This window comes from Nomia melanderi, chromosome 11, assembly GCF_051020985.1.
Source record: "Nomia melanderi isolate GNS246 chromosome 11, iyNomMela1, whole genome shotgun sequence".
NCBI lineage: Eukaryota > Metazoa > Arthropoda > Insecta > Hymenoptera > Halictidae > Nomia > Nomia melanderi.
In genome coordinates, this window is record NC_135009.1 from 7,273,215 (window position 1) to 7,297,291 (window position 24,077).

The following is a 24,077-nucleotide window of genomic DNA, read 5'->3' on the forward strand; positions in this document are numbered from 1 at the left end:
AGTATGCTTTTTATATTTCATTTATAAAATTCTAGAATATTTGAATGCATTCAATTGAGCGCAAGTTTGAAGCGCCCCTACAGCAAAGTATTGTCGCATTCTTGAAACTCGATGAGCCTAAACTGTAGTATTTTTTTTAAGTGAAAACTAGAAAAGGATAAATTTTTGCGTAAACGAACTACGTTTCACGAGGAGACGGTTTTATCTATGTCATCGTACCAGTGTCGATAGTATTTCCATGAATTCTACAATTACTATCGAAGACACCGACGAAGAGGTGATTGATTTGGACTCAAGCCAAGACATCACCAACAATGCTGACAATGACCAGAGCGGATGTTTTATCGACAAAAACTCGTTGTCGAACGACATCGCAAGAACAAGTACTACTAGTGACAATGCAAAGGACAACAAGGATGTTTCTACAACTCAAACTTGCAACACAAATACGTCAGAACCATTTATTAAGGTTATGTTTCGAGACGAAAGTATTTCACGGTAAGAAATTATTTTTTCATTTTTATGTTAAATATACATTACAATCGCTAGCTAATTAAAATAATGCTCACTGTTTACTCACAATAGGTCATGAACCTTGTATACTTATATATTTTAATAGAAACAATATAGTTTAATGTCAACTATAATACATGTCTTATATTTACTTTTTAATTAAAATTTCAGACAATATGGTAAACGTATAAAGGAATTTATAGAGGAATTAATTCCTTCTACGACTACATGTCAAGAAACTGATGATGGCTTAACACTAAATCTTTGGGATAATGATTCAGGTTCTATTAACCAGTCTGTTGAACTTACAACGGAAAGTGAAGACAGTCAAGATATAATATGTGACACATTGTTTACAATAGATACACAACCAAAGCTCCAAAATGATCTTGATGTTCCAACATATGGAAAGGTTTGTTAACAATGTTTTAAATTGACAGAATTTAACAAAAGAAAAATATGCAACTAATTATTGTTATGATGTTTACATTGTAGAAATTTGAGAATGTGTTTGAAAACGCTACACCAGAATCAAAATCGAAAACAGACTCAAAGGTTAATCCACCAAAATTAATGTGTTTCAATTGTTTAGAAAATCACAATTTACGTGATTGCCAGAAACCACGTGATCAAGCTGCTATTAATAAAAACAAAAGAAATTTCAATATGAAGGGAGGAAATATGAAAACTCTTAGGTATCATTTAGATGATGACCAAAAATTTGGTCATTTTATTCCTGGCCAATTAAGTAATAATTTGCGTAAAGCACTAGGTCTTAGGGATAATGAATTACCCGTACACATATACAGGTAATTAATTTTTTATTGTTATATATTCTTATTTTCTAATATTATATATTATATTCTTATTATAATTTCATTAAAAAAAAATAAATATCATTGATAAATATTTATAATAAACTTACAAATTAAATCAACGTACAAGAAATAAATTTTTTACAAGGTGTTGTTATTTTCCATGCTTTTTATGTATTGTAATATTTTTGCAGAATGAGAGTGCTTGGATACCCTCCAGGATGGTTAGAGGAAGCTTGCTTACAACACTCTGGTATATCATTATTTAATTCTGATGGTATCGCGGAAGATGATTCTCATGCAGAACCAGGAGAATTTTTTGAATCTGGAGATAGAGATCAATATGATATTAAAAAGATATATGATTTTCCTGGTTTTAATGTACCAGCTCCGCCTGGTACTCGAGATGTAAGCAATCTACAGATAATGACAATTTAATGAGTGAGACTACTGTATTTCCCTAAACCTTATTTGGTGGAAACTTATTACAAATAATAGGAAAATGGACAGTATTGGATATCACCGATGCAGACTGCTCATAGTAAACAAACAATGTTGACGATGCTGAAAGGAAAAAAGGCAGATGACGGCTATAAAAGGAAGAAGTTGAAAACATCTAATAATAGTTCTAATGATAATCCAGTACCAGAGTCAACTGAAATGGAGATAGAAGATGTGGAAGGTATACTACATATAAATTTCTTTACTAATTATGTAAAATATTATTAAATATGTTTGTAATATTGCAAAAGTAGTAAGATTCATTATAAAAAATAATGATATAATATTGCCTTTGTGACTTACATGAATAATAACACTAATCACTAAAAACTTTTCTGTTATCTTAAAATGTGCTTAATACAATGAGATCCTGTTTCTAAATAGATGGTGTAGTAGAGTGTCTACCTGTTAATGGACTTTTTGTACCTCCATTACCACAAGAATGTATCACAAAGCCACCTGAGCCACCTGAGCCACCACTGCCACCATTGCCACCATTGCCACCACTGCCACCAACACAAGGATCGTATGAAGACTTGGATTATCATTCGCAGGATTTACAATCACCGGTATAAAATAAAAAATCATTTTTTTCGAAGCAATTACTTTGTTAATGTGATAAGAATAGTATTTATAAAATAAAAACATTAGTTGCTTAAAATATTGCAGGAAAATAGTGCATCACCGTCATCTCGGGCATATTCGCCGTCACTGTGTGATTTAGAAAATATGAAAAAACGATTACTCGTAGAGCTTCAAGAATCAAGTTCACAGTCAAATTCAGACGACTTGTCAAAAAGTAATTCTGCAGATTCCGCGTCAAAATCAGAAATGCCACCGCCCAGTAATGAAGAAACGACAGAATTACATAGAAATCGCAGAAGTTCGCTGAATTCCAGCCACGGAAGTGTAAAATCGATTGATCTAGGCACACCTATTTTACAAAGCAGTTCTCCGTATAACAAACTACCATCATCTGAAAAGTTTTCTAAAAATATTTGTGACGTGATTAACTTTGAGAATTTACCTGATTCAACAGGTAAGTATGAACAAATGACTGAGGTTTTACAAAAAGTAAGAGTTAAGTTAGCAAACCTTCAACAGGAATGACTGTAAATGTTTAATCGCAGTTGTTGGTATACTTTATAAGTATACATTCATTTTGTACAATAATTCTAAATTATTTGCAGAAGTATAAAGAAGTCAAATGAAGATTCAGTAAAATATTTCTTTTATAATTGAACATCCGTCATTTGTAAATAGAAACATTTACCTTACATATTAAATATATCATAAGATTTTTTTATTATATATTTGTCAAACAAAAGAACATTCAACAAGTCACATTTTTCATAAAAATGTTTTTTGATTCATGTAAATACGAGATTTTTTAATTATAATGGGTAAAATTCATTTTTTAATCGTAGTTAAAACTATAATTAATACAAATCATTGAATACTTCAAGGAGTCAAATTTAGTTTCTTTTCAAATAATTACATAATTAGGAGAGGTTTCTAGAAAAAAATACAATCGTCCTTATAGTTGGTCTTCCCTTAAGTAAAAAAAAACTACAAAAAGAAATGAATTTTTTAACTAAATTCGGGACTGTCTCGCTTTTCCAAAGTACAAATACATAGTATTTTTCTATTATTACAGACATTTTTCATACGATATACCCATATGTATATGAATAAAGATAACCACTTAATAATTAATCAGGAATTCATAAAGTTATTTCCTGGTTCATTTAATTTAGGCATGAATAATGTCTAGTTTACAATTTTTGTTGCTATACATTTTACATTTTCTATTTATCCATAATCTTATAAAATCATTAATTCAATAAATTGTTAAGTAAACGGAAAATTAATCGAAGTATTCATCATTGGTACATGCGGCATGTATTTTTTCTTTTTTTCTTTTTTTCTTAATTATCATTATTAATGTTTATCTATGTATATATAATCAGATATTTTAAATATACTGTAAAAACTAAGTCAAAATTACTGATTCTTTTCTATTTTTATACAAGAACATTCATTTTCCTTTCCAACAGGAAGATTAATAGTAAAACGTTTATCAATTCTGAAGACTATTGTACATATGTAAATACAATAGAATGTTTTTGCAACCATAATAGTTCATAACAGATGCACTTCATCAATACATTTAAAATAAAGCGTATCTTGTTATTCGATCTAAGAAAGTCGTTTATTTCTTGTACGACTGCCTAACGCCTAACATAAGGTCGTTGAAAGAAATTATGAAAGCAAAAGAATACAATAGTTAAGAAAACAACAAAATTGAAGTACAAGACTCAAACATCCATCTTTCATTAAGGAATAAAAATTATACATAGCATTTAATGTTTTAGGTTGTGATTATATTAGATATGTATTCGGACGAATTGGTGCTTTGACGATTAAATACGCGAAAATCTCTTTGTATATACTTTTGTAAATCTGTATGTATATTTGATTGTTTTGACGTATCGAGTCTGTAAGAACACTACTTCATTCGAAGATACATCTAGTATAACCGCACCCTTATGCGTTATTAGTATAGAATAATGTGTTAGGTCATGTAATATAAAATGCCGAATTTTACGGGAAACCTTATTTGATGTTCTAAAAGACGTTTATTCAATCAAACTATGCTCTAATCGATTCAATACACTTCTGCCAACTTGTTTTTAATGAATATAATCATTTTTTGAAAAATTCTGAATGTTTAGAATTAATCAATTCTAAAGACATCGTTATAAACTACTATTTCGGATTTACCACGCGGCTCATTTTACAAAGAAATGTCAATGAAACGAAATTTTGCATATTAACGTTGCATTATTCTTTCATTCACAGTATTATCCCCAATTGCTTTGTTTATATTTTGAGCGGTTTTTGCAGTATTGTTTCCAAGGTTGAATTCATATAAGATAATTACACAAATGTTGGTGATATCCATGTTTTCAAAAATTATAGGAAAACATTGTTATTATGTACAACGCGAAAAAAACTATTTTGCAAGGTGGTACTCTGATAATCGACAATGAAACTGTTTTTTATATGAAAAACAAAGGAATAACAACAACAGGAGTAATTACAAACTTTTACGAGTAAGAAAAGTCCGACATTTCATATTACACGATCTAATATTTATGAATTATTAACGCTCATAATTGTTTACAGATCTTTACCGTTTATATTTTTACTTTATGAGAATAATGGCATATGTATATAAGTTTGTAAATCTTGTTATTATCTCTTTCGGTAATCAATTAGAATGTAATAACTTTTATGTAAATTGAAATGTACATTGCTGTTTATCTAGACAATGATAATACTGTATTTTTCGAAGTTAAGGAATTAAAACTTTAACAGGAAAAAGAAATTAAAAATTTACGTTTCACATGTCGGTATATTTTTACAGAAGGGTATATGAGTGAAAACAGTATAAAATGTAATGCATATAATATTTATTTTATTGTCAAAAATACGACGTGGGAATGTATAACAATAAGAAATTAAATTTACGGTGTAAGTGGACTTATTTTATGTTTTATATAAAAGATCATGAAAAATTGGAATTACAGCTTTTATGTACCAATATTATCAACATGTAAATTTCGTTGCACCAATTTTTCTGTGAAAAATTTCAATAGTCGATTCTATAAAATTTTTTTATAGTTTTAGATATGTATAAATTAAAAATTCCCAGAATTATTGTAAATCTTTCGAAAATAGTGTTTTGTTAATGATGAAAGTATTAACAAATGTTTTTGTTAATGATGAAAATATTAATTATAATACTGTTATATTCATAGCTAAGATGATTTCAGTTTGTTTTCTTGATTTTTTTTTTGTGAAAACTGTTAGAATATTATACTGTAATACTTTTATCATAAAAACAATAAGAAACATTTTAATTTTATTGTGTTACCATGCATAATATTTAAAATATTCCAAATGCGCAAATAAAAATATAAATAAGTGTCGATATATAGCTTTCAGACTGCTATATATATATACTACTTTGACCCCCACCCAACAGAATCTGAATCTATTTTGACTCTTTATGTATTATGTTCTAGCAATAAATGACAATAGTAATAAGTTTGTAAAAATAAATGAGAAGAAGAACCTGAACCTTAAAGAGAAAAACCTTATATTGGAACGTTAAATAACTAAATACAGAATCGAATCTAAATCGACTCGTAATCCGCCGTTCATAGTATACCCATGTAATTCCATTCTACACTTCTCCAATAAGGTATTATCGAAATCAACATAAACATCGTAATACGTTTTTATTGAATTGCAGGTACTTACTAAGGTGATTTACAATATCGTTAAATATCAAAATATATTCGACACTTTCGTAATTTCTTAATAAAGGCAGTTGCTGTTGTAAAAATTATTTTTTTTAGAAATGAGGATTTAGTGTAGCTTATCCCAGTCCAATAGATTATCAAAATTAAAATACTTGTTTATGTTGACTTTCGAACACGCACGTATCGCAATATCAGGTACTCGAAATAATCCTTACTTCTGTGTTGTGTTTAACGAAAATATGTTTTTAGAATTTTTGTACATACATCGTGTATGTAACAAATATTATTAAAATTGTTGGAAAGCAGAGAGAAAGAGAGAGGAAAGATAGGTACTTCATAAAACACATATGTTTATACTTTCAGTTATACATATATACTGATTTACAATGCATAAGGAAAGATCAGAGTGAAATCATGTAATTTGGGCAAACGGTTAGATATAATCTTTTCTCTCTACTCCCTTTTTTATAAGCTCAAAAGATTCTGCTTCTTAAATCCACATGAGGACGCGAGTCCTTGCATTATTGCACTTTTTATTGCGTTGACGGCGGAGGTGCAGGCGGCTCTTCGTTGGAGTCCTAAATAAAATTGATACATAATAATACTTAACAATTTAATGTTTGCATTCGCCGCTCAAGTTTAAGTGACAATGCTTACACGCCCGTTATGTCGATCTTTAGCGTTGTCATTCCTCAGTGGACGAAGCGAGCGTGGTCTTAAGGCGTACATCACCAACACGAACGCGATAATTAAACAGGTCGTCAGGAAATTCGTAGACGACGACACGTTACGTGATTCCGGAACTGAAAAATTAGCTCACAATAACAAATAAAAAATCGTTGTTTATTTACATACTATTATCTGATTATTTTACATTACGTACATTGCGACAAGTTCAAACATTCCGTGTCCGAACAGTAATACTGATTCTGTCGCAACTGGAATAATAAAGTGTCCATGAATTTTTATGGAACAAATTACTGTAAAAATTTATATAAAATTAATTGTAACTAAAACGTTATCTACCAAATTATTTCGGATATAAAAACAATCAAATTTAAACAAATTTTAAATTAGATGATATTGTAATGACTACAGTAACCTTTAGAATATAGTAAATATTCGCCATTAAGTGACTATAATCGCATTTTTCAAAACACTTGTGAAACATTCGATCGACTCTGTTTAAACAAAAAACTGTCGATTAAGGTGAATAATGTTATGACGAAGAAAAACTTGATGACTATAGCCACATTGTTTCTGTTGAGTGCAGAGTAAGTAAACAACCCACGTTTTCTAAACGACGCAATTGAATATCAAACACAAATTTCGATGTACAAGATATCCTAATAATTTTTTAACAAAACAAGTTTTTCTATGTGAAAACTGGATTGTCGCCACTTACAATGGAAAACAATTCCTGCATAGCTAATTCATGATTCCATAAGTATTCGCAAACATCGAATTCTTTATCGCCCATCGTTACAGGTTTTCAATCAAAAGGTCTCCGTCTGAAACTAAAATGGTTTACTTAATAAATGTATTTATGCAATACATATAATCCTCTCAATATAAAAAAATATAGAAAGGCTGATAAATGAAAAGGAAATACGTATATCAAATTTGAAAAAGGAAATGGCCTTCCTTTACGAAGGAATTCTCGCTATTACGAGAAATTGCCATAATTAGGCGTGTGTCGTAACCAGTGTTCTCGACAGGCGCATATAAACTGTGATTCCCTCTGCTTACCTATTTACTTGAACTGTCTTACATCCTATAAAATTTTTCAAATTGCAATTACCAAAAAATGTTTGAAATATCGACTATCTTTTTTGTTGTATAAAATCATACCAGTTTTTGGTTATTTTGTAATATGTTTAAATGACAGGACTAATTAATTTTTTTATTGTAATAAATTGTACTACGCAATAACATAGTTATATGAGGTTATTATATAGAATTATATAGAGATAAAAAGATAACGTATCTTATAAATTTATCTTTTTCTCGCAAAATATAATAATCTGATAGAATTTGATAAAAGCATTAAATTACAATATGTCAGACTTATTGTACGACTACAGTTAAAACGGTTCTATGGCTACTGCTAAAAAGGAAAGGAAGTACGTATACTATATCTTTCGGATTTATACGCTAATAGCAACGTAACGTTATTGGTACAGAAATTATAGCATGACGATAATTTAACTACAGTATACGAAACGAAAATTTTTAGTTTGCAATTTCGTTAAAAATTTTCGTCGAATTCTGTATGTATTCTTATTGCGAACTACTTTTGAAACTTTTCATTCTATGTATTTTCTACATTTTTTCTTACTAACAACGTTCACAACTAATGCAGAATATTACATAAGAGTGTTTGACGTAAATTACTAATTTTTTACACAACATTGTCTATATAACAAATACACGTACATACGAGAAAACTAGTTTATACAGAGGACTTGTAAATCTTATGTTTACATATTGCTTAGTCCACGTATGCATAACGTCTTATGATTTTCAGAATGATTTTTCTCGAAAATTGAACCTTATACGTAAGAACTTCATACCATAATTTCGATTTTTTTTTTATAAAAAAATCATTAATTTTCCAATTATTCCACGATTTCTGAGGCATATTATTATGTTAACATGAAAATATTTATGTTCAGTGTACAAGTAAAATGCAATCATATATGCAGGCAACTGACAATCTTAAAATGAATGTCTATTTGTAAAAATGTTATATATATGTACTTCAACGGGAATATGTCTGCAGTCTACATAGAGTAAGATTAGAATTTAAAATACAGTACAGGCGGATATGAAAATCCTATTTCTTGATGAACATTCCATAAAATAAAAGGAAAAATGACAGTTAAATATTTATTCAAATAACTACTAAATGTTGGAATAAAAAATAACGTATACTTTTTAATAACTTCATTCGTAATTCAGTGACATTACCGCTACACGAAAGAAGACAACCATCTCAAACAGACGACTGTCGAGAAAAATAGAATGAGTTCTAATACGAAAACTTTAATGTTACTCACCTACTATTGGGGTTGAATATATTCGCTAAGTACGGCAATTACTTTTCCAATATGATGATGCTTGACACTGCAAGGAAACATTGACTGCTACGTATTTACATCCCCCAAATGCCAGCCATTACGATTGTTGCTGCGTTTCGAATGTGTAGTGAAACGCCTTACTTGAAACCTTACTTTTGATTGGCTTACGGGAACCAATCATCAAGCAACAATGGGTGCATGGTGTATCGTGAACAGTATTTCGAAATTCATAATGCATTTCCTTACGTTCAGATTGAATTGATTTATCTTGTTAGTAGAAAACAATTTCTATTTACCATAAAATAATACACTTACAAATAAATAATTACATGTACATATATGTTTATTAATTTGTATCTGAGATTACAGTTTATACATATATTGAAAACATGAAATACTTTTTAACCACGGTTTTAAATAATATTACATAATATATAAGAACATTATAAAGAAAAATATAAATCATAATTCAAGAATATTTTACTATGAGGAACTGTATGAATGCAGATGTTTCGATCACGATATCTAGTTGGATAGTTGGCCTATATGGTCATTCCTTTCAATGTTACTCTAATTCCAAGTTGTGAATCTGAAATACATTAATTATATAATATAACGCCACATGTAATAATTTCAATTGAATAGTATACTAATTAAACAAATAGAGAGAATACGTACTTCTTGAACTTTCTGCATTTCTTGTGTTAATAAATTATCTAATATTTCTTGGAATCTTTGTCTGAGTTTAACATTTTCAATGTTAGCAATTTCGAGCTCTTGTTGCTGCCTTCGTTGTCGTAATTCAGCTAATTCTGCATGCAATGTTGCGAGACGTGTTTGCAACGAATCTGAAATATTTAAACACAAAACTGTTAGTAGCTGTGCAACTTCATCTTTTTAATTAGTAACATATATTTTATAAATAAGTCTTCAATGATACCCTTTGATGTTGGAGCAGGAGGTGATTCTGTGAAATTATCTGGAAGAATATACTCCGGTTGGAATGGTTCCATTTTTGGTACTTTTGATGGCGTTATATCTGCAGGTTTTTCTGTTTCTGTTTCAGTATTATCATTTTGAAACATTTCTTTGCTAAATTCCGTAACAAGATTACTATTTGTATTCGTATTATTATTAGATCTTTCAGAGTATGTGGCTTGCATGGAGTTAGAATCTGATACTCTACTATCAGCAGAAAGACGACTATTTTCATCCAATTCCATAACATTTATATTTGCTTCTTCATCGTCATCTTCACTATCACTCACAGGTTCACCAAATATATCATGTTCAGCTATAAAGAGAGAACGAAAAATATTTGGATTGAAAATACACTGCATTTTTTTTGTCATTTTTATATTTACATTTATATTACTTACCAACATCAAGGCTTTGAGAAGTGTTACCATTAATACTTTCTCTTTTAGTTTTTACTGTGCCAGACGATGATACCTTGCTTGGTTTTGACTGATCCTCATCTTCACATATTACCTCCCATTTAACATTAACTGCATCGTTATCTACTCTTAATAATCGTTTTACTTCTTTCTCAATTTCTGGAGCTTCTACATATTTCTTCTTTAAGGTTTTTCTAAACCTCCTGCGCCTTACATTCTTAGTAGGAGGTGTTACCCCATGCGGCCATAAGAATTTTTTGTCTACTTTATTAGGATCCTTTTTCTTTTGTCTCACTGGTGATTCTTCATCTGTTGTTGTATGATCGTCTTCTTCTTTACAAATTAATAACTGCAAACATTAAAAATTATAAATAATTTATATTAAGTTATATTTATATATATTTTCATACCTGACATATATCAGCCGTCTTATAAAAGCTTTTATTGTCAATGGTTTTCAGAGATTCCACAATGGTAGGCAAATCGACAACCTAGAATTACAATGTATTGTACAGATTAATCTACATTACTGTAAAGACATTTTATATAACCAGGTTCTAACTTTACAGCATTAAATAAAAAATCTATTATTTTTGTATGTTACCTTGGCATGAAGTACCCAGTAATCGAATCTAACCTCTCCATAACGCAGATCAGGCTCTAATTTTATACTCAGTCTATCTTTCAAAGGTAAACCACTTCGCAAAGTTTCCCGTAAAACTCTTGAGGGTTCCTTAAAAGAAAGAAAGAACGAATATTCAATAATGCATTCTGCAATACATAACATATATTTATTTTGTTATAGAGTATAACCTCAAACAATTTAAGATAACAATATTATGTATTTAAGATAAAATGAAATTACCGGTGGTAAGCGTAGAACAAATTGGCTTTCTAACTCAACTGGAGGTTCAGAGCGATTTTTATTATCGGTATTCGGATGACGATTCATGGTTATTTTTTCAATATTTTCAGTTACAATTTTAGCATCAAATGATGTATTATATTTTTAATCGATCAATCAAACAATTAACACGATTCAGTATAATTCCGCTGTAAGTAATTAGTAATAAACGAATTTACAAGTATCAAACAAAATAAAAGACAACAATTACGTTCTACTTGACAAGTAAACACATTGATAAATCTACTTTACTGAACTAAGCGCAATATGATCAGATAGATTAAAAGCGCGGCGCTCTAAGTAGGTAATACTATTATTACAGCTAAGTAATTAAGTGTAAGAAAATCGATAGGCATATTGGTGAAAAGCGGATTAAATTAATTCGCAACATTTAATTGAATTATTTATACATGGAAGAAAATGTGAAAGAAAAAGAGAAAATGTTTCCTCTTGCTGTCGTGACGTCAGTTATGACGTAATAACTAACCAATGTTCACTGCGTTCAATCTAAAATATAGATAGCGTTTCATTTAGAGCTCCCTTAGTCCGGCTTTGAACGTTACGACGTATTGTTTAAATGTTTGATGTACAACTCTTGATCCCGATACAATATTGTATGTAAAAATTATTTCATTAATATTTGGTTCTCCAATATTCTCCCCATGTCCGATGTAACATGCGAAAGTACACATGGGTATCAATATTAATAAGTTCCGGTAAATAAATTTTTAGCTACGATTTGAATAATTGATATAATCATATCACTTTCCATGTTTGCGAAACTTCGTTGTCGAACAAGTTATCGTTCGTTTCTCATTTTTTTTTTCGCTTTCAAGCAATAATATCTGTATGCGTGTACATTGCGCACTTACATCAATAATCTCGATCCATCGAAGCATCGTTCACGCGCAAATTTCTAAAATCTTTCTTGGAGAAAATGTATTGAATAGTATAGACGAAAGAGATTGAAACGATATTCGTTTAACTGGAACATCGTATTCTTAGCTCCGTTCAATATTTCATTGATCGATTGAATAATGAATTTGATTGGATCGTATTAATGTGTATAATTGTTTCATTGCCACAGCGGAACGGTCACGTTACTTTAGGGATCAGTTCTCAACCCACGGTCGGCCGATATTGGTTCCCCATTGCTTTTCCATCAATAACGAAGAATGCGTTCGCGACACACGTATTATGCGTTGTACATTTTCATTTTGAATAACTTAGCAGGTCCATATGTTTATAGTTAAGCTTTAACAGCGGTTGATCAATGGAACCAGACTTCGCGCTCGCGCCGTTGTCCCTCTGACGTTCGTGTACATTCGCTTTCTTGCTTCGAATGTTTGTAATTATATCTGTGAAAAACGGCTTGACCCGCAAAGTGCGTTGGATCCGTGAATTCGTCTAACCCGGAATGGTGATCCCAACATCCGTTCCACCGCCGTTTCTGTTCTAATATTTGTCCTTCATGTGTTAATTAATTGTCGTAATATAAGAAGTATTGACTGGTCGAACGGTTGTTCGAAATCAGGTAAGTCACGAATGCTTTATATAATATTTTTCTTCTCACATTGTGCAGCGAATAACGTCGTTCTTGTTTCGATAAAATGATTGACTTTTGTGATCGTGATAACACTTCAAAGAAATTAGGCGATACGAGCAAATCATTTTGTATGTTATTTGGGATTTTCGTGTTCCAATTCCTTGTGTCACTTGGTCAATTATGTTGCTTATACGAGTGTAGCTGGTTCGCAAAAAGATGTAACGCAAGCGATTGTTATAACGCGGTATATATAATTAATTAACATTACATTGCACTTTATAATGACATGCATTGCGTGTTACGTATTTTGTTGTTTTACGTTATTATTTTCTAATTTGGATAGATAATAGTCTGATAATAAATGTACCAATTTTTTATTTATATCATCTATATTTGTTCCTTTTTTTTATTTTTTCGTTATTTGTTTCATCGTATGGCGATATCTGCAAATAGAATTTTCTTTTACTAAGAATGAATGTGTAGAAAGATCATGAGCTATTGCCTGTTTTGGAATTTTAATGTGTCAATATTTTTTAGATCTACAATGAGTTCCCAACCAATTGTGGTACCCGGTGGTGATCACCGATCTCAATCAGAAACTCATTCTGTCTCTGTTGGAAGTGCTTCTGATTCATTTAAAACCATGACACCACCGAATGTTAGCCGATCACTTAGTAATCGTAAGTATAACCTGGATTATATAACATTCAAACTTGTTTTTCTATTACAAAAGAAAATAAACGTCTTACAATGGCTTAAAGATAAATTTTTATTTGATAATGATAATGACTTTAATTTTATTATCTATACAAATAGTTATATGCCACATGTTAACCGAAAGAAAATAAAAATAATTTTTATGTAATGCGATATTTTACTGATATTAAGTTAATCATGTGTAATTGATTTAAAATTTTTTATGTGCATTTGTAGTTTATTATTAGTTAAAAAGTATTTCTTCTACACATATTTATATTCCCAAAGTTTTAACAGTAAGACTTTTACTGAAGTATTGATAGCATAAATGATTGTCATTTAAAGGTATTAGTGACAGTGGATGTGGTACTTTACCAAGTAAGCTAGGTAGGCTTATTAATATGGATTGTGTGTATACAGTAGTAAGCCTCAGTATTAGAATCATGAAAATCAATAAGTAGATATGTGTATATACATATGTATAATACTATTTCCAGATTACACATATTAGTGTTTCTTCATTTCAAAGAACTTGTTATTTCGTTATTTTACGTTATTAAACAACTTTTCAGCAACATTTATGATACATAAATCAAAGACATTATTATTCTAACATAATCTCCATTAAAATCATTTATTATGTGATAACATTAACACTTTATTAATATTACATGAAATACAATAATATATCACACTAATAGAAACATTAAAATACCATCTTATCATATGTATTGGATTAACATAATACATTCATGCTGTTAGCACATTATTCACATTTATAGCATATTATGTAATAAGAATACGTAGTTATAAGATTGTTTGAAAAATATTATGTGTAAATTAGAGAATGTTGTATTTTTTAATGGTTGTAATTATATCCTCTGCATGAAGTATTGTGTAATGTTTAGATACAGTATATCTGAAGCATATATATAGTTTGCATTGGTATTTAATAATAAGTCCTTTGACTAATGTAAAAATTTTAAAAACTATAATTTCTAATATGTAATGTAATAGTATATAGTTGTTTTATAGTATATCATATTATTTTTTTTTAGTGCATGCAACCTTTTTTGCAAGACTGCATATTATCACATGCTGTAGTATGTATACACATTTTTAATGCTAAAATTTCTTTGCTTTGGCAATCGAAATAAATTCAATTTAACATTGAAGCTATCGTTGTATATAATTATGTGTTATTGCGAATTCTGTCTTTGAGAATTAATGTTATTAGTGATTCATAATTAGTATTGCTGAAATAAACTTATATTTTAGAATGCGATACAGTGTAATTTAATGTTAGTATCTTCATTATATTAGCTAATTGTTACATAGTTTATAGTTCGAAAGTTTGAAGAGTCTCTAATTTAAAAAGAACATAGATTTACATGTTTCAAAAGATATAATGTTCTTAAAGTATTGGAAAGATATATTGGTAAATAGTAATTATGACTGAAAATAAACTAAATATATAGAACCAGTGGATCAACAACTTCGACGAAGCAGTGCTCAAGTACAGTCTGCAACATTACCTAAACTTCCATCAACAGAGTCCCTATCGACAAGTGTAAATTTAACAACTGCTGCTCCTCCACTATCTCCAGGTATAAATATAAAGTTACATTAATATCATAAGTGGGCAGTAATGCGAAAAATTTGCCAGGTGCTTCTTAACTTTTTTGTGAATAAATACTCTTCCTTACTTGTTCAGGTAGTTGATTAGCTGTAAGAAACTGCATTCTTTTATTTCTTGTTCGGCTTTACAACATTTACCTATGTATTATGCATATATTGTAATCTTTAAATTTTATAATGTAATCTTTGTACATTGTATAGTCTCCTTTATCATGACAGATTATTAAATATGTGTATTAAATAGATCACGACTATAAGCTCCAAGCAAAATGATGGTTTCTTATAGTTATTACATATAAAGTTTATAATTTATAAACATTGTAGTAAATATAGAAGTACAGGAAAATATGCTAACCGCATAATGAATTATGTTAATAAAATTATGTTACGTACAATACTTTCATTTGTATAAAGTACAAAATTTGCATTGTACTTTGTAACGAATAAGCTGCATCTTGATTTAAAGATTTATAAGTCCCTTAACTGTACGCTTTTTTCATAGAATGATAATTTTGTATTTTCAGAAAAGTATAGAGATTGAACTTGCCCATGCTTGTAATGCGAATGTTTTAAGCTGGATTATATTTCTGGCTTTTAGTTTTAATTAATTGTAAATATCAATGCAATCACAAATAACAAAGAATTATATCAGGTTCTTAAATTGAACTGATTGAATCAGTTGCAGTCTTATAAGTTTTTCATACAATGATTCATGATATCATTTGTCAAATTTTATTAAATATTATCATTTACATGTGTTAATCATCTTAGAAAGCACACCTTAATTTAAAATATTGAAGAGAGTCTCTTTATAAGAAACGTTAAATTAATATTTACTGAAATATAGTAACTTTGTTTAATAGCTTAACATATTAATTCAAATATTAAATTAAATATATATTATTAATTAATACATCGTAATCATTATAAAATGGAAAATAATTGTTTGATGCTTCAAAAGCCATTTTAATATATTATAACCGATAACCTTTACAAGTGTAATTGTTTCTAAATCATTGTGAAATTAATATTTAAATGATACTTAATTAAATAATTTGAGGAATCTATTTGTTATAGGACTATCTGCGATGGGGGAAGCTAATCAAAAAACTGATAATACATCTGATAAGGTAATTGATATCCTTCTGATATTCCTATTCAATTATTTTATGAAATAATGAAATAATCTTATTACATTATTTTGTAGTCTTTAGATTCTTGTAAATTAACACGAAAAGAATCATATAAGGCTCAAAGAAAAAATTATCGAATGGAGAAGAAACGTGTGGCTAATGAACTTCTTAGTTCATTTAAAGATCCAACTGTTATTGTGATGAGTGATTGGCTTAAAGTCCGTGGAACACTGAAGAGTTGGACAAAACTGTGGTGTATTTTGAAGCCTGGTTTACTCTTGCTGTACAAAAGTCCCAAAATAAAAGTGCTCGTCTATGTTATTCTTAATGTAACATTTGATTTTCTTATTTCACTTAAACTTACATCTATATAATTGTTACAGAGCAATCACTGGGTAGGAACAGTTTTATTAAATACGTGTCAAGTGATAGAACGACCAAGCAAAAAAGATGGCTTTTGTTTTAAGCTATTTCATCCTTTAGAACAATCAATTTGGGCTCCGAGAGGTCCAGAAAAGGAAGCTATTGGTAAATACCTATTTTTCTGTAAGTTATGCAAAGCAACTGTTTAGAAAAAATATAAGATATATTTTTAGGTGCTGTTGTACAACCTTTGCCAACTTCTTACCTGATCTTTAGAGCTCCTTCACAGGCAGCTGGTAAATGTTGGTTGGACGCGCTTGAATTGTCTTTGCGTTGTTCTTCACTAATAATTCGTTCTACAAGTGCATTGCCTCGTACTTTGCCACACGATACCACAACAACTCATGAAACTCAGTGGAGTGAAGCAGATTATGAAAAACATTTTGATGAACATGGTAAGTTCGTGAAATGAATATCTTCATGTAAAACTAGTTTCGCATTTCATAAGTAACATTTTAAAACCAAGCTAATAATATTTACTTTCAAACCTTTTTACATACATTTAATCTTAGTAGCAAGAACATACAACTACATTTAGAAAATTATTTGACTCTTTATATTCTGAATGTATTTTAATTCTTAGCACTTAGAAATCTCCTCTAAGGAAACATTTTAAATGCAATATTTAAATCTCAAAATGCAAAATTTTATTATAAATGATAGCAGTAAAAAAGAAAAAATCACATTCAGAACATAAAGAATTAATTAAGGTTTGTTCTTGGGGTTACAAATATTAACAATCTCATTATTATAACTCCTTCCCTGTCATCTGTTACCTTAAACACTTGCTTCCTATATCCATAGTATGTTTATCTAATTATGCTCCCCGATCTCCTGCAACGCCTCAAAGACGTTTACTGTCATGCCCGCAGCCATTCCTACTTAATACAACAGACACTCCTAGAAGTGCTTGTCCTTCGCCAACCCCCATGTTTCAACAGTTGTATCATGCAATAGCTTATTGGGATAAGCGGTTTTGTGATAGATCTCCAACACCTGCCACAGATACAGATGTAATCGAAATTTCAAGTTCTGTGGGAACATTAGGTGATGGAGATATATATCCTGATAGATCTCACGTTGAAATTAAAGCTTTAAAACGTGTAATATCTAATAATCGGCGCATGACTCTTCCCTCTATACACGTCCTTGAGTATGACACCCCACAAGTAGTAACGCTAGACCCTATGCACTCCTCACACACAGACCTGGACGACATTAGTCAACCAGAAAATGGAGTGGCTGCTGATGCAGAGATTAGTGCTTCGGACAGTGAATCTGAAGGATCAGCTAAAGAAGATCAACCAGAAACTATCAACGAGACACCTTACGTAGCAAATGAAAACGAAATTCTTGGATCAGTAAGATAATACTACCACTAAATCATGTAACTTCGTGAATTATATTTACGTTAAAAATTATTGTGTTTAATTAAATTTCAATATGCAGGCCGGGGAGGTAGTCACTGAATTACAAGAAGAACAAAAATCATTGATATGGTTTCTGATGAAACAAGTTCGACCAGGCATGGATTTATCCAAAGTTGTTTTGCCAACTTTTATTTTAGAACCTCGCTCATTTTTAGAGAAGCTGGCCGACTCTTACTATCACGCAGACTTATTGTCTCAGTAAATATAAACGTTTACAATTTCTTAAATATAATATACGTATGTGCAATTGCAAGCATATGCAATTAATTTTTCGTTCTTACAGAGCAGTGCTAGAAGATGATGCGTTTACACGTATGAAAGGTGTTGTTAAGTGGTATTTATCTGGTTTCTATAAGAAACCTCAAGGTTTAAAAAAACCATATAACCCACTATTGGGTGAAACTTTTCGCTGCTATTGGCAGCACTCTAATGGTTCAAGAACCTTTTACATAGCTGAACAAGTAAGCCTTTTAACATTTTAATTAGACCTTTTAAAAATCACTAGAAATGCTTATAACTTATCTTTACTCAGTTATCTCACCATCCACCTATATCTGGTTTCTATGTAACAAATCGTCAAGATGGGTTTACTATTAGCGCTACAATTATTGCTAAATCTAAATTTTATGGTGAGTACACTGTAATAAAATAAAATGTTTACTTGAAGCTAGTATTTTATATAATAAAGTTACGGTTTTCCTTTTCAGGGAATTCGACATCAGCAGTTCTAGATGGTGTTGCAATATTAACGATGTTACCTAGAGGAGAAGATTATACCATGACTATACCTTACGCTCATTGTAAAGGTATCCTTATGGGAACATTATCTATGGAACTAGGTGGAAAAGTTCAGATAAATTGCGAGAAAACAGGTTATCATACTGAAATAGAATTCAAGCTTAAGGTAATTTACATTATATAAAATGTAAGTTATAAATATATAATTAATTTATTATTCTTGCGGTAGCCATTCCTTGGTGGAGCAGAACAAATGAATCAAGTATCAGGTGCAATACGTCTAGGAAAAGAGACTCTTGCTACTATATCAGGGTATTGGGATGGTCAAATAGTAATTACAGATAAAAGGGCTGGAGTACGTAGTATATGAATATTTGCAGTACTAATAATATTAAATTAGTGCAATAACGTAAACCGATATCATATTGATTAATTTTATAGCAAGAAAGTATATTCTTCAATCCAACGCCAGAAGTGCGCAGGAAGAGATTGAAAAAATATACAGTACCCCTAGAACACCAAGGTGCATGGGAAAGTGAAAGATTGTGGTACGATGTTACTCAAGCAATCAATCGAGATGACCAAGTTGCTGCTACTGATGCAAAAACTCATTTGGAAGAAGCGCAAAGAGAACGTGCCAAAGAACGAAAACTTAAAGGTCAAGAATGGATTCCTAAATATTTTGTTCAGGTACTAGGTCTCATTCGTATAAAAAATAAAAATTTTTCTTTTATTTGATAGCATTACTATTTTTTATTTAAATATATTCATGTATTCTTATAGATCTTAAAAAGTAACTTTCTGTTAATAGGATATTATAACGGGGAATTGGGTATATCGACATGCCGATGTTAGACCATGGGATCCTAGAAATGATGTTGTACAATACGAACAAGAATATATCGTGCGTACTAAAACTAGGCACAAAACACCGATTATGCGTACCGGTAGTATTGTTTCTACTGATCCTCAAACACAGGTACAGGAATGCAAAAATTAAATGACAAAATGCATGTTCGTATTTCACGTACAAAGTAATAGTATTAAAACCATTTTACCTAGTCACCTGCATGCTGAAGAAGATTTCATTATGTATGTACTGCTATCTCAATGTTTATAGAGTCCAATATATTTTATAATAAATTTATAACAGTAAATAAAGCTTACTAAACATATATTCTTCTTACATTTTTTATAGAATTAAAATTGTGCATAATTCAGTTTATTGTTTTTAACGTTGTGATACAGAAAATTCAATTATGATAAAATATGAATAATTATGTTATTTGTATTACAGGTTCCGCTTCTTCAGGCAGAGTCTCGTTCTTCGCTCTCTGTATTGAAGTCTTCGAAAAGACAATTATCGAACAATCTGCCATTAACAGAAACAGCTCATGATTCTGGAAGTTCATCTGCAGAAGGGCATTCAGATTCTAGTCAGTCGATAGGTAAAAGGAAACGTTCTACTGCAAGGTAAAGCTTTCAGTATTATAAATACCAAAGTAATAATAATTAATAATTGTATAACATTTTTAAATGATCGAGTATTCATTTTTCAGAATAATAGACGTTATGAAAGATGTAGAACGTCAAATGTTACAATATGGTGAAAAACTTAATCGCATACAACACATAATAGAGCAGCTCGCTATAAGGCAAAGAGAACAAGGTGATCAACATCATACAATAAGTATGTTAAAGAATTTCATAGATACAATTCTAGTTATTGTAATAGTTCTGTCTGTACAATACTTTGCAAAAATATGGACCGCAGAACCCAGCGGGGGTTGAAGATTGCGATAGGATATCACAGTGTATATTTTATATATTATTTATCTTCTCTCAATTCGAGTTGTCAGCTTTTATCCAAAAAGCCTTAATGGGAGAGACCCCTTAAAATTTAACGTACCTAATTTACACGTGTTTTCTGTGGAGGCAATAAACCACGTTGTTTTTGGTAGAATATTACTGAAGAATAGAGTAAAGGATCCAGAGGTTCCAGGGAGTATCTGTAATCACAGTGCAATCTTCTTTTACTTATAATTTTTAGGAGCTTTAGTTGACACTATTGTAGGACAACATTTCCCTCGCATTAAAAAATGTAGAATTCATTTTCTAGTAACTACTATAAGACATTAAGTTCTTGTTGAACGGTCCTCACAGTAACAATGAACTGTTAAGGGTAAGGGGATTAACTTCACAATTTCTTTGAGCTTATCATGTACATAATATTTTATATCGTACTGCACGGAAAGTAATTATATTTATTCAGAGAACCTAACGATGTTGTAGTCTTTAATGCATTCGCTCAATAGTAAACTGTAATATTAATAAGATTCTTGTAAAAATGACAGCTATATTATATTACTATAATAAATTTAATTATATTACCTTGAACTACAAAGATTATAAAAAAAGGGGGATTGCAGTTCCAAGTTAAATATAATATAAATTTTACAGTGGTTACCGAAAATAATAGCTTCGAAATATTAGTGAATCAGTCAGCAGTATTGTTATTAAATAGACAATATACAGTAAATTTGGAAAGTTAATATTGTCGATACAACATTAATGAAAAAATTCGTCCAAAATTTTGAAATAGGAGCTTAAGCTGTAATTTTGATTTTGTATATTTATATTGCTGAATTTATTGCAACATATTCAATAAAAGTCGGTGACTTCGTTTTCATATTTAGGAAGACCTGCATGAGAAATACTACTTTATACTCTAGCAATTTAAAATAAATTTTAATTATATATGCTTATAAATTATTGCAACTCTGAATGCAAGAATGTTGATTTTTTTTAGTGAAGTACTTTCCTAATAAAGATATGAAGAAGACATTAGTCATTTTGGTGTTAAAGTAAATGATATATGTATATATACAATACATATGTATATGTATATATATATGTGTGATTTGAATTTTTAATGATGTTTCATATCAAGTTATAAAAATTGATAAAATCTGTTTAGATCTTTAAGCAACATTGATTTGAAAAAAACAACGTACAATAAAAATTGATGCTTTTATAATGTTATATTTTAGTAACAAAAGAGTCCTTTTCAAATACAATTTTGTTCATAGATATAAAATGTGCATATTTAAATAAAACAGGCAAGAATGTTTTTATACATATAATGATGCATTCATTAATATAGATACATTTTTTGCTTGGAGTTAAATATTAGTACAACCTACTACTATATCAAATTTGAATACCGTCTTCTTTTATACAGCCTTTTACATATAATTAGTTACTGTTCTTTTGCATACAATAAGTGTGTATTGGCAGATAATAAGTACATTTTTTTTATATATACAAAAAATTGATTGCAAATGCCGTTTATCTCATTAATAATTGACAATTACCATTAATTTATATTCTTAGAATTTTGCTTCATATTTAAAATACTAATGTCCCAAATCATAATAAAACATTCCTTAATTGTTAGAAACTTTTAACCATATATAGACCAATCTTTTGTTACTAGATTGTAATGTGTGTTTTGTATTTTTAAAACACTACAATAGCTCCAAACTGTTCCATGAATATCTTAATGAATTTCGGTAATACAGTTTGATAAATTCCACAAATATTTATTAAATTTGTTAAAATTGATTAATTGAATCTACCAAGTTAACATTTATTACAGTTTTAATATTGTTAATGATCGTGTATGGCCTCCGTGATTAATATTGTCATATTTTGCACAAAGATTTGTAATAATTCTTCATTTAATTATTTCGACTTATGGTTATTTAATTGTTTATAGTTATAATTATACGTAAGAAATTCGGAAGATGAATCAGATTAGAATAATCCAAAGAGTCAGTAATGATACAAAGTAAATTACATTGTTAGCTCTTATCACATTTCACATGTGGTGCTGTGTACTATGGAATAGATTATTTTTTGTAATATTTACCGATCCAATATATTTTCGGTAGAGTACCTGATATTTTTGTATTATAGTTTAATTAAGTTTTATGTCTATGAAAAAATTAGAAAATTTTACTAATATTATTCATTGTTCAATATTGTTAATTTCGTTAATTATTACGTTTTAAAACTTAATTGATGATTATAATTTATTAGAATTAATCAAGCAGAAAATAATTAACAGGAACTGGTTAATAAGATATATTATAAATTCTAAATATAAATTATTTACGTAATCAAATGGATTTTGTAAATTATCCTCAATGATATATTTACATTGTATTTCTATTGATATATATGGATATATATATCTTTTTAAATGTTTTAATTATTTCGATTAATTGTTTACACCATGACCAGGTATATATTGTAATATATGATACTATAAATAAACAAGACAAATAAATAACATATAAATATACTTCTGCAGTATTCTTTTTTTAGCATTCATCTTTTTTATTGGAATATATCCCATACAAATTAGTAGTTGAAAATTTTACTAATCTTATTACATTTTATAATAAATAATGCGCATAAAACAGAAACTTTCTTTAAAAATCAGTCATAATTTTTATGATACAGAAGGTAGTGGACATACTAACAATAATAACTCAAATTTACCATGTGAGATATTTTTCACTTTTTATAAGGTTATTATACAATACGTCATTATCTCACTTTATAATGTTATTAAACAATTTATTAGCAAAAGGTCATATCCAAGTATCACCACAGATGATACGTGTTGCCATAAAAAGATTACAATTGCATAAACTTTATGTCAATATAAATTCGATAAGCGAATATTTACGTCGTAATTATCCGATTGATAATAATAAAAAAGCATTTAGAGAAGAATTGATCAAGAAATTAAAGTGTGCAGTTTATGTAGGATTAATTGTAATGCATGGAGAAGATGCCTATTGTTTGCCTAATATAAGAGAAGAAGCAAATACTTTAAAAGCAGCATTTACTGCTTTCTGGGAA

General features: G+C 29.5%; 4 protein-coding genes across 14 annotated transcripts; 2 read left to right on the forward strand and 2 right to left on the reverse strand.

Moving 5' to 3' along the window:
* The first annotated feature begins 64 nt into the window (after positions 1-64).
* On the forward strand, positions 65-5,867 carry LOC116428872 (zinc finger CCHC domain-containing protein 8 homolog). 2 transcript variants are annotated; one of them, XM_031981046.2, is made up of 7 exons: positions 65-498; positions 685-925; positions 1,009-1,322; positions 1,523-1,736; positions 1,827-2,010; positions 2,214-2,398; positions 2,481-5,867. In XM_031981046.2, the coding sequence occupies exons 1-7, from the start codon at positions 239-241 to the stop codon at positions 2,937-2,939; spliced, it is 1,857 nt and encodes a 618-aa protein (XP_031836906.1). In that variant the 5' UTR covers positions 65-238; the 3' UTR covers positions 2,940-5,867. The 2 variants fall into 2 exon arrangements, with proteins under 2 accessions (XP_031836906.1, XP_031836908.1); XM_031981048.2 differs by having other exon boundaries at positions 2,499-5,867.
* Positions 5,868-5,971: 104 nt separating this feature from the next.
* On the reverse strand, positions 5,972-9,389 carry LOC116428836 (small integral membrane protein 14). 2 transcript variants are annotated; one of them, XM_031980966.2, is made up of 5 exons: positions 9,220-9,389; positions 7,566-7,677; positions 7,044-7,098; positions 6,818-6,963; positions 5,972-6,738 (listed from the first exon to the last, which is right to left on the reverse strand). In XM_031980966.2, the coding sequence occupies exons 2-5, from the start codon at positions 7,638-7,640 to the stop codon at positions 6,694-6,696; spliced, it is 321 nt and encodes a 106-aa protein (XP_031836826.1). In that variant the 5' UTR covers positions 7,641-7,677; positions 9,220-9,389; the 3' UTR covers positions 5,972-6,693. The 2 variants fall into 2 exon arrangements, with proteins under 2 accessions (XP_031836826.1, XP_031836827.1); XM_031980967.2 differs by lacking the exon at positions 9,220-9,389 and adding an exon at positions 7,910-8,057.
* On the forward strand, positions 8,175-23,511 carry Orp8 (Oxysterol-binding protein-related protein 8). 9 transcript variants are annotated; one of them, XM_076372051.1, is made up of 19 exons: positions 12,053-12,155; positions 12,629-13,075; positions 13,625-13,767; positions 14,842-14,886; positions 15,262-15,390; positions 16,499-16,551; positions 16,629-16,859; positions 16,938-17,082; positions 17,151-17,372; positions 18,184-18,338; positions 18,427-18,605; positions 18,691-18,868; positions 18,940-19,036; positions 19,115-19,311; positions 19,375-19,500; positions 19,587-19,835; positions 19,957-20,124; positions 20,443-20,618; positions 20,705-23,511. In XM_076372051.1, exons 3-19 carry the CDS (start codon positions 13,632-13,634, stop codon positions 20,934-20,936), a joined length of 2,718 nt encoding a protein of 905 aa, XP_076228166.1. In that variant the 5' UTR covers positions 12,053-12,155; positions 12,629-13,075; positions 13,625-13,631; the 3' UTR covers positions 20,937-23,511. The 9 variants fall into 9 exon arrangements, with proteins under 9 accessions (XP_076228164.1, XP_076228166.1, XP_076228167.1 ...); XM_076372052.1 differs by having other exon boundaries at positions 12,791-13,075; XM_076372049.1 differs by lacking the exons at positions 12,053-12,155; positions 12,629-13,075 and adding an exon at positions 8,175-8,283.
* Positions 9,559-11,814, reverse strand: Taf7 (TATA-box binding protein associated factor 7). The gene is made up of 7 exons (XM_031980965.2): positions 11,503-11,814; positions 11,242-11,370; positions 11,048-11,128; positions 10,620-10,986; positions 10,181-10,534; positions 9,919-10,088; positions 9,559-9,829 (listed from the first exon to the last, which is right to left on the reverse strand). The coding sequence occupies exons 1-7, from the start codon at positions 11,587-11,589 to the stop codon at positions 9,806-9,808; spliced, it is 1,212 nt and encodes a 403-aa protein (XP_031836825.1). The 5' UTR covers positions 11,590-11,814; the 3' UTR covers positions 9,559-9,805.
* Positions 23,512-24,077: the final 566 nt, after the last annotated feature.

Excerpts from the sequence above, each read along its gene's own strand:
- Taf7 (XM_031980965.2), bottom strand. The coding sequence starts at position 11,589 with ATGAATCGTCATCCGAATACCGATAATAAAAATCGCTCTGAACCTCCA. Across the intron at positions 11,371-11,502 it reads TTGTTCTACGCTTACCACCG|GAACCCTCAAGAGTTTTACG; the intron begins GTAATTTCATTT and ends CTTTCTTTTAAG. Across the intron at positions 10,089-10,180 it reads TCCTGCTCCAACATCAAAGG|ATTCGTTGCAAACACGTCTC; the intron begins GTATCATTGAAG and ends TAAATATTTCAG.
- LOC116428872 (XM_031981046.2), top strand. The coding sequence starts at position 239 with ATGAATTCTACAATTACTATCGAAGACACCGACGAAGAGGTGATTGAT. Across the intron at positions 926-1,008 it reads ATGTTCCAACATATGGAAAG|AAATTTGAGAATGTGTTTGA; the intron begins GTTTGTTAACAA and ends TTTACATTGTAG. Across the intron at positions 1,323-1,522 it reads TTACCCGTACACATATACAG|AATGAGAGTGCTTGGATACC; the intron begins GTAATTAATTTT and ends ATATTTTTGCAG.
- Orp8 (XM_076372049.1), top strand. The coding sequence starts at position 8,258 with ATGGCTACTGCTAAAAAGGAAAGGAA. Across the intron at positions 16,552-16,628 it reads CTGATAATACATCTGATAAG|TCTTTAGATTCTTGTAAATT; the intron begins GTAATTGATATC and ends ATTATTTTGTAG. Across the intron at positions 16,860-16,937 it reads ACAAAAGTCCCAAAATAAAA|AGCAATCACTGGGTAGGAAC; the intron begins GTGCTCGTCTAT and ends TAATTGTTACAG.
- LOC116428836 (XM_031980966.2), bottom strand. The coding sequence starts at position 7,640 with ATGGGCGATAAAGAATTCGATGTTTGCGAATACTTATGGAATCATGAA. Across the intron at positions 7,099-7,565 it reads TGCAGGAATTGTTTTCCATT|TTGCGACAGAATCAGTATTA; the intron begins GTAAGTGGCGAC and ends TTATTATTCCAG. Across the intron at positions 6,739-6,817 it reads AAGATCGACATAACGGGCGT|GACTCCAACGAAGAGCCGCC; the intron begins GTAAGCATTGTC and ends AATTTTATTTAG.